At 31.2% G+C, this 10,464-nt stretch overlaps 1 protein-coding gene across 1 annotated transcript; it reads right to left on the bottom strand.

The window, feature by feature from the left end:
* Nucleotides 1-7,138: 7,138 nt before the first annotated feature.
* Nucleotides 7,139-10,202, bottom strand: LOC131065418 (11S globulin seed storage protein 2). Its single transcript, XM_057999920.2, has 5 exons — nt 9,825-10,202; nt 9,047-9,390; nt 7,928-8,392; nt 7,615-7,829; nt 7,139-7,527 (listed from the first exon to the last, which is right to left on the bottom strand). Exons 1-5 carry the CDS (start codon nt 10,147-10,149, stop codon nt 7,347-7,349), a joined length of 1,530 nt encoding a protein of 509 aa, XP_057855903.1. The 5' UTR covers nt 10,150-10,202; the 3' UTR covers nt 7,139-7,346.
* Between the last annotated feature and the right edge of the window lie 262 nt (nt 10,203-10,464).

Below are 10,464 nucleotides of genomic sequence, written 5' to 3' on the forward strand. Positions count from 1 at the left end.
ATGATTACCGCTACCCCAGTTGATAGGATTTTGTATTTAATTGTAATATCTTTTTGTAAGCCGACAAGGCAAATTGTAATAGGACTCATATAAGTATGAGATCTTATAGATCATTTGTGAAAGGGAAGTAAGTAAGAATAGGTAGATGCGAACATGCGAATATTAAGGCAAAATTTGGAGTAAGGTTTATGGTTATTTTGTGAGCTTAAATTGGTACTGAACCCGATATAGAAAATGTTGAATCGAAGTAGTACATTATATTGGATTTGCATAATCCATTTTGTAAGTCAGTGAGACTTCCTTTTTGTAATTAAGCAGTGAGCTTTAGGCAGTTGGCCTTCCTGCATGTGCAAGCCCCTACTGTAAGTAATATTCATTTATTGGCTAGTGAGTGAATATTGTGGGTCACAAATCCCACCGAGGTTTTTCCCACACCGGGTTTCTTCGTTAAAAATATTGTGTTATGGTGTGCTTTCTATGTTGTGCTTATTGCTCTTATTTACTGCATTAATTCTAGTTTACTGGTACACTGTTTTGGAATGCAATTTGTTTAATAAGATAAGAAAATCTGTAAACCAGTTAGATACTGATTCACACCCCCCCCCCCCCCCAACCCCCCTGCCTCTCAGTATCTTTGGGAATCCTAACACATATTTTTATGAAATGAAATTCAAAAAAATAAAGACATTATAAAACATATTAAACTTTCTTATAATAAAAATAACCTTATAATGTAAATAATAACCTTATAGTATAAATTTAAAATATACACATTTTTCAAAACTTTAAATTTTCTTCATTGTAACATTTATTCTAGCCCTAAGCTTAATAAAATTAAACACTAACCCTAACTATAATTATACCAAAATCTTACTTAAATGCTATCAAACCCTAACCTAATTAAACCAAAATTTTAATTGAGGGTTTAACCTTTTCCAAAATAATTTGAAATATTTAATTAAATTTAAAAATAATATCTAAATAATAATAAAAAAATATATTATACGTTATTAATATTTGAACCTTTTAAAATTCTAAGTGTTTTACTTAAAAATTTGTAGAAAACTATTTAAATGGAACCAATTTTTTTAATTTAATACAAATAAATTTATTCAAACTCAATTAAGGGATAAATAAGATATAAATCATTTTGTTGATCTTTATAAATAAGATAAATAATATATGGTTAAAATTTAGAAACATAAAAAATCTTTTTGATGATGTTTCAAACTTGAAAACTAAAATGTAATTTTGATTGTTTTAATTTAGAAACATTATATTTTTAATATGAAACATATAAAATCATTTTGATATTTTGTAGATTGAAAATTAAGATTTTTTCCTTATTTTTTTTATCAAAATATTGCTTTTATTTTTAATATTAAAATTCTTTTCTTCATTTTCTATCAAAATATTAATTTTACTTTTATTATTCTCTCAAAAAAAATTCAAAGTATTTTATGAAACTAAGATGAATCTAGTAACAATTTACATAGATTATCTATATTTCATTCCCTAATCACTCAACTAACATTGAAAAAAAAATATGATCTAAATAAAGACATAAATAATTTGTTGATGATATCCCTAACAAGTTTTGATCTTCCTATATAACTATCATTGGCATATCTCAAATAAATTTTAAAGAACAAACAATAAAAAAAAATGCATAAATCAATCAAATTTATAAAAAGATTAATTTCTCATTCTGCACATGAAATTTTGGGGGAACTTCATATTAAATTTGCCATTACCCTCAGAATTCTTTAAACACCTTATTGACTACAAAAAAGAAATGAATAATCAATAATTACAAACATTACAAAAAGATATCACAAAATCTAAGAACTCCACAAAATATATATATATATATATATATATATATATATATATATATATATATATATATATATATATATATAACAAAATGGCAAAATCCTAACACTGTGAAAGGACAAAAATCACATATGAATAAATGGCTAAATTTTTCTTCTCTTTGTGCAGATCTTCCTACATGTATAATACTTATTCTAGTTATTCTTTCCTGTTGATCATAAATAAGATCCAGATTTTTCTATCTTACTAATTAATAAAATCTAAACATGGTTGCTCACAGTCTACATGCAACACTCATACAGGATATCAGAAATCAATGAAATAGACAGATAAAAGAGAATTTAAAATATAGACAGATTTGTCCAGTAAGGTAGAAGCCAAAATATTAAGTAACAATCGATTTAAAATAAACAAACTGCAAAAACCACAAATCTTAAAAAGAACAATGTTTAATAATAAAAACATAATTTAAAAATAAATAAAGAAACAACTGACTCAACTCAACTACTAATTGCATCAACATTTGTATTTTCTTAATTGCAATATCTAAATAGATATGAAAGGACTCAAATTATTCTCAGTGATGTAATAAGATAGGCTGCAATAGAATCCAATCCAATTGATGAAGATCTTGCAGTAAAGCACCATATCCCAATTGTATATTGCCATGAGTATCCATAGGTGCATATACATACTAGGAACATCATTTTAGGACCGTGAATTTATCATTCATAGTCCATTAAGTTGAATAAAAACTTTTAAAAAATTTAATAACATGTAAGGATTACAATCCACAATCTATCGCAGTTTTTCTAGAAGCTAATATACCCTGCTACAAATATACCCATAAGCAAGTCAGGTTTAAAGTCGATGAGTTTTGTTTGAACAATCCCCACACTAAGCATTTTTTGTCGTATAAACCGAACCATCCTCTGTTGAAACCTTTCACACCCGGTTGTGTATTTGATATCTCTAACAACTTGCACCATGTTCGTTTATATAACGAATTAAAAAATCATTGCTTGCATTTTCAAAAGGTAAGGAAGAGGCCAAACCTTGTTGAGCTTCAGATGTGGGTCAGAAAGAGATCCATTAGCAAAGTGGAGAAATTCCCGAGCTTTTGATTTGTTCTTGTGTGAATCTTTTGTCAGTAAAATTGTCACAAAAAACTAACAAAAAATGAGCAGATCTTGTTGGAAAAATATTACGAAATCTACCAGAGAAAATGTTTTTTAAAACAGAGATGAACTTCGTTTTAGATCGCAACATGCATCTTTTCCAATCCCATGCATTTTTAACTACCGCACTTTGCAAAGCACAAAAAAATCTCTCTCAAATGTGCTAATCTCCTCCATTGCTGCTATTCAAATGAGAAATACCGAAACCCACCATTTCTTTAAACACGTCGCATGAATCTCCACTTTCTATTGTTATATTTTGGGTTATGGGCACGAGCTGAAAGTAATTAAAATATAACAGTTGCAGAGTCCTCATTTATCAAATGTCAGTCTCTTTGAATTCTATGAAGGTTGTCGAATTCATGTGCTTGGTTTCTATGACTCTCTACAGTTACGAATGAAATCGCTGGCCTTTCACTACCATTTCAATTAATGGACGAAATTGTTATCATTATTGACACAAGATGACAAGACTCTTCGAATTCCATATGCTGCGAGCGTAACTGCCCTTTCTTTTTTGTTTCACGGATGTGTTGACATTGTATAGGATGCCTCTTGGCATAATCATATATGTTTATACATGCATGCAAAGATGAATATGTGAAATCACTTTCATTGAAAATATTGCACCAGGTGCATTGAAATAATTGCTCTAATAGTGCCAAAAAATTGATAGTGAACAAATTATCTTTGACACCTTAAACTAGATCTAAAAGAACACAGTTCATCCAAGTGAGAATGAAAACTGCACACGTAGTCAACAAACTACTAGATCTGAAACAAGAAATGGGCAAACTTCAATTGCAACTATGATTTTCAGATAAAAGAGCCTCACCGGCACTTCACCACATATGTGTCAAATGGCTAAAAATTTGGGATGCAGCTATTCTGGCTCCAAAATGTTATATTCGTACGTCGCGTTATATGATATTCGTGAAAATCACAATCGTTAATCGTGTTATCGATGATCAATAACACACGAATGTCATATAACACGACGTACAAATATAACATTTTAGAGACAAAATAGCTATAGCCAAAAACTTGCATCCATCTCAATACTTTGCCCAAAAAAACAACATAAATGTAGACTCTACTTATATATGTATAAAAAAACATAAATGTGAATTATATTTTTAGAATATTTAAAAGATATAAATCATTACATAATGTTGTTGAAAGATATGATATATAATAGAAACACAAATTTTAAATAATTGTGTTACGTACTTTTACTTTAACGATTACAAATTTGATAAATTTGATTTATGTTGTACTACTTTTTTGATATTATGTTATTGAACTAGTTACCTATAAAATACAATACATGTGAAATCAATCCATGTACTTAAATGTTATCTCATTATATTATTACAACATGAAGTGATATATGTGGAAAAAAATTCAAAATACATCAACACTATGATAGCTTTCCTTTAATTTTATTTTTGATATAATCATGTTGATTCTTCAGTAAATTTTTTTGGAGACTGCAAAGTATAATTTTGTTTTAGAAACTTACTTAATGATGGATGAACATATTTTAGCAAGATTAACAATGTGCAAGATTTTAATTTATTTATAAATAAAAAAATTTCTAGATGTAATAGGTGATAGTTCTTCATGATTTAGTATTAACCATGCCAATTGAAAAACTAATCATGATCAAATGTTACAAGTATTTATGGTTAGGCAATAAATCATGATGTTTAATGGATATTGAATGCGACAAATAAAATTAATAGTAGGCAATAGGTGATTTGGTAGGCCCAACTTCGTACATCAATCAACACATAAGAAAGTGTGTGCTATCACATGGTTCTACTATTCTCTCTCTCCATTATGATAGTCTTCATTGAACACATTTGTAAAGGGTAGGATCCCATCTCTAATGAGTCAGGGCATGGGGAAGCCCATTGGGCTTTGACCTTGGAAATAAAACACATGTATGATATCAATTTTTTGGGGGTCATTAGGGGCTTCACCAAAAGAAGACCTTTTATGAAAATGTAACTCAATCCATGTTCATGTGATTACTTGAACAATCAATTTACAAGTATGTATTAATTTTACACATTTTCAACACTACTTAAAATAATAATAATAAGTGGTAGATTTATTTGATGATAGATTGTATATATAGATAAATTAAATATATTGTGAACCAAAATTTATTTCATATTGAAATAAATATTACTTTTATTATTTAATCTTAATTGAGAAAGGAAAAAATATAATACAAAAAATTAATTGAATGTGATATATAGTCCTTCTATATGTTCATTTTGTAAACAGGTGTAGCAAATTCCTTATAAAATTAACATTTGAAAAAAACTAAAACTCAACTTAAACCAAAACTAAATGGCAATTATAGTACAAAAACCAGCTACCTAACTTGTCGTATAACTTACATTCAACTTCCCTATCATAGATTCATAGATAGTTGAATGATACTTGTGTCATTAAAATTTAAAAAATCATTATCAAAATTAGGACAAACTATGTAGTGGTAGTAGTTATTCTCTATACAAATTTGCATGTATAGTCATCAAATGTACATATATAATCATAATATGCATTCATATCATGTAGGATTGATCGAAAAAGTAAAAATATCATTTATTTTCAAATAAATATGAGTCACTACAAGTACATGCATTATTGATTTGTAGCATAATTTATTAATACATGTGCTAATTTAAAGTAGGTCATAGATTCAAATCATATTTAATTACATAATCATATATCAAAATATATACATTTTTTAACAAATAATTAAAATACACAATATATATTTCAACAATTCAAAAATATTTTAAATATTTGTCTAACAAGATAGACATACATATAATTTAACAATCAAAATCCAAATTTATATAATGAATAACTACCACCCTATCTAACTTCTCATTCATATATAAAGGATAGTAAAACACATGTGCATCCATCCTTGTCATAGTTATTTTTTAGATGCATCTACAATTTGCAAAGTACAAGTCTCCCAACTTATCTCTACCTTGTCAACATTTTAATCACTTTGGTGTAAAAGATAGAGAGATTTTTTTTCAAAACTCATAATTATCTGAATATTATGTGTTCTTATATTAAGGATAAGTTAATCAAATATAAAAATGAACAATATGCAATATATATATATATATATATATATATATATATATATATATATATATATATATTTCAATACTATTACAAAAGTATTTTTAAATATTTGTCTAACAAGGTAAACATACATATAATTTACAAATGATAATACAAATTTATATAGAATAACTACCATCCTTTCAAACTTTATATCCATCTCCCATATCTAAGAGATATTAAAATGCATGTGCATCCATCCTTATCAAGATTATTTTTTAAATGGATGTACAATTTGCAAAGTGCAAGTCTCCAAACTTATGTCTACATTGTTAAGATTTTACTCTCTTTGATGTGAAAGATAGTGAGCGCTTTTGTTTTAAATTCACAATTAATTAAATATTATGTGATTCTATAGAGGGAATTTTAGGAATCATATCAAAGAACAAGAGTGGAAACAATATTATAAAAATAATAGCAGCTCGTGACCAAATAGATAGTAAATGCATTATCTATTGTAATGGGGCTCTCATATATTCCTCTCCATTTTTCTTCGTATGGTACACTATGATCAGATTTCTAAGTCGTCTAGCCTTTTTATAGTGTGGTAGTGGTGAAATAATGAAGACAGTGATGGAAAGAGATGGAATAGAGTCTTAATCATAAACAAATGCAAGTCATAAGGAGTTAATGGTAGGGATTTGGAGTTTTTCCATCATATATGTAGAATTATGAAACATTTTCATATCTAATTTTGTTTTATAATTGCTTATATTTGTAAGATTTATATGACAATTAATCTAACACATTATTTTTTATTTATAATACAAAAATAAATTTAAAAATTATAACTCTTACACAAAATTAGATTTACTAAAAATCTTGATCAACTAGTAAGTTCTAACTCTTCATTTATTAGATGAGAGTCGCTTATGTTTGTTTGTTTCCTTAGTTCTAGTGTTAAAATAAATCTTTCATAACCACATAGAGATGCTTATAGTGCAAATATTGGGAGCTGCAAAAACTCAATGCAATTAACTCTCATGCTTACTCAAACCATGGGATGTCTACAGATTGTTTATAGTTGTTCAGGGAACACTGCACAAAAACATTTTTTATTACTAAATTTATACTTATTCACTTAGAGGAATGAGGACCGGATGGCCCCATCTCCTTACATAGTCTAGGACAGCAGAGAAGATCTTAAAACCCATGTTTGAGCCTTTGCCTCCATTAAGCTGATCTGCCTCCACCATGTTGTTGCCGTCGTGGAGGCAGAATTAAGAACTCATGTTCTCTATTCCACCTTAAATCCTGAGCTTCCCCACAGCTGATGTTATATGCCGTCATTACAACTTCTTGAGGCATTGCCTTGAGCACAGAGTCTTTTCCAACAAAGCTCGATCGAATTGGACTGCAGGAGAATCAAAATGATCAATAAAACTGATCCCACAATACTTTTTTCAGATCAAAACCATAGTACGATAAGAATCGAGCTCACCTGTGACTTGTTGTGAAGGTAATCCAGTCGAAGCCTTGGTCACCTGCTCTCTTCACAACTGCATAAAACTGAGGAATGACCATGAATTCACCTTCTCTTACGGTTGCATCGAACACTCTTCTTCCTCTGTTGTCCACCACCTGAACACGAGCATCTCCTCTTGTCACGTACATTATTGCATGGCATGCAAGCCATGACGGTGCAAACATTGCTCCCTGCATGCAACCCACCACGTACATGATTTCAATGGCTACAGACACCCATTTATAAACATCAATCAGTTCAAAAAGTAAAGTTTTGAGCTAGCTCTTACCGGGTGAAGAACGCCTCTCTCTGCAGCCAAGTTTAAGTGTGTGAGAGCATTGAGCTTAAAACGGTTCACTGTGTTCAGCCTCCCTCCATCTCTAATGAAGATTTCTGCATCATCTTGGTTGTCAGCATTGTGGCGCAGACGCATGTTGCAGAACAACTGTTGAAATCCACCGGGATTGAATCCCTCTCTTTCTTCTTCTTCGTGGAAGAATAGATTGGATTCCCAGAAGGAAATCGGAGGAGTCGCAGGATCTCTTCGTTGCCGACGCGGTTCATTCACCCTGACGATTAGGCCTCGTCCCTGGTTATTCTCTTGAATCCTCCTCACTGTTTCTCGTTCCACTCCCCATGCTTCTGCCAACGTGTTTTGATCAAACCCTGCAAGCATATTACCTCCCAATTTCTTTCCCTCTCCTAGTCTCTCTCTTCTCTCCCGTATTGCAGGTGATCCAGCCAAATAGAAGGGCTGTCTTCATCAATTCAAAAGTCAATATATCTATTCTTTCCAAAATTACAGAAAGTAAAGAACAGAGAACAAAGTGAATTGGGTAGGCAAGTTTGAGCAGAACATTTCTTGAGCTTTCAATAATTTGTTAGAATGATTTCAGATAAACCAATAAATCTTTAAGACTCATCTATGATCTGATTTCAGATGAATCCATTTATTTAGGTGATTCATCTGAAATCATACAATGTGATTTGTTTAGATGATTTGTTTAAAATTACATTAGTTTTTTTTTCAGTGAGACTCATCTATTAGTATGATTTCAGATTAATCAATTAAGCTTTGAAATCCATGTATAGTCTGATTTTAGATGAACCAACTTATTTGAGTGGCTCATCTGAAATCACACTAGTTTTTTTCAGTAAGATCGGTTTATTAGTATAATTTCAAATTAATCAACCAAACTTTGAAATCCGTGTCTACAGTGCCATTTCAGATGAACCAACTTGTTTAGGTGGTTCATTTAAAATCACACTAATTTTTTCCATAAAACCCATCTATTAATGTGATTTCAGATGAACCAAACTTTGAGACCCACCTATAATGTAGTTTTAGATTAACAAAACTAAACATATCAAAAAAAATTAGAATATGTTATTTAAGCCAAAATCTTACACGATAGCGCTTGTCAAGCTGGTTTTGATAGTTGGATGTATCAGCAATGGCTACAAGTCGAAGGGGTCTGTCACCATCATTGTACCACCAAAATGATGCTCCTGCAAAAATGGCTACCACATCTCCTCTCCTCACTCGCCTCACCTTCTGAGAGCTTTCGTCCCGGGCACATTCCTGCTCACGCCTGCTCCTCTCTTCTTCACTTCCCCTTTCTTCTTCCTCTCCTTCTCCTTCCTGTCCTGATCCTCTCCTCCTTCGTTGGCATTCATCTTGTCCTGCTCCAAAAGGAGGCCGCCTGAAAGTCTCAGGACACCCGGGGAAAACCACCCCCAGCCTACCCTCACCTGACCAATGAGCAGAAATAGGTGAGCAAATTAATCTATTTGACTACAATAATCATAAGAGAAAAGAATACTTTATTATATTGCTAATAGAAGGTCTAAACAGAAATATTTGATGAGCTAGAGTCTAAATATAGGGTCTTAATATAAATAAATAGCGGTTGGGTTTAAACATCATTTTCTAAATTTTGATTTTTTATTTGTTTATGTGGGTCGTTGAATATCATACAAACTTTTCTAATAAGATTCATATTAGAATGATCGTCCAAAATCCCACTAACTTTTCTAATAAGATTCATATTAGACTGATTTCAAACCGTCTAAATAGATCAAAACTTAAAATATACGGTTAAAATCAAAATATAAAGAACCAGTCTTGAAACTGAGCGTACCATATAAACACACAGACAATTAACTGTCAAGCACAGCTAACTTACCCTCTACTACATAAAACAGTCCAGGGGTATTATAGAATCTGGGCATGGAGAGACCATCGCTTTCAATTGTCTCCCTAATGAACTCAACACCAGCACAGTCCAATTGTTCATTGTCTTGTCTGGTGGAGAGCTCGAGAGTACCAGCCTCTGATCTGATCATTTCAGATGGCTGCTGAGCTCTTAAATGCCTCACTCTGCATGTCTGTTGCTGCTGCAGCTGCCTTCCATACTCTTCCCCTTGCTGTTGTTGCCCACTAATGACAACATTAGAAAATGACCAACTGCATGGAAGGCACAAAAGAAATAATAACAAGAAAGCTCTCATCTTTTCTTCTTCCTAGACTATGCTATGCTGAGTGAATGAATTTTAGCTCAGTGCTTTGGTGATTTATAGCATGGTGGAGGCGATAGAATTAAGAGTGTGGGTCATCTCCATGGACAAGTGGAGTCCAGTTTTAAGCTAAAACAAATCTGAGCCATGCACTGTGAATGGCAGGAAAATTGTAAAAGCAAGGTATGTGAGATGCGGCCACCTGCTCATGTTTGTCTTTGTCTTTGTCTTTTGCTTAAAGTTCAGGTATGAGAATTTGCCTTAGCTCCCCTCCGGTTTCTCTATTCCTTTGTCTTACAAGACAATAAA

Source organism: Cryptomeria japonica, chromosome 10, assembly GCF_030272615.1.
Source record: "Cryptomeria japonica chromosome 10, Sugi_1.0, whole genome shotgun sequence".
Classification (NCBI taxonomy): Eukaryota; Viridiplantae; Streptophyta; class Pinopsida; order Cupressales; family Cupressaceae; genus Cryptomeria; species Cryptomeria japonica.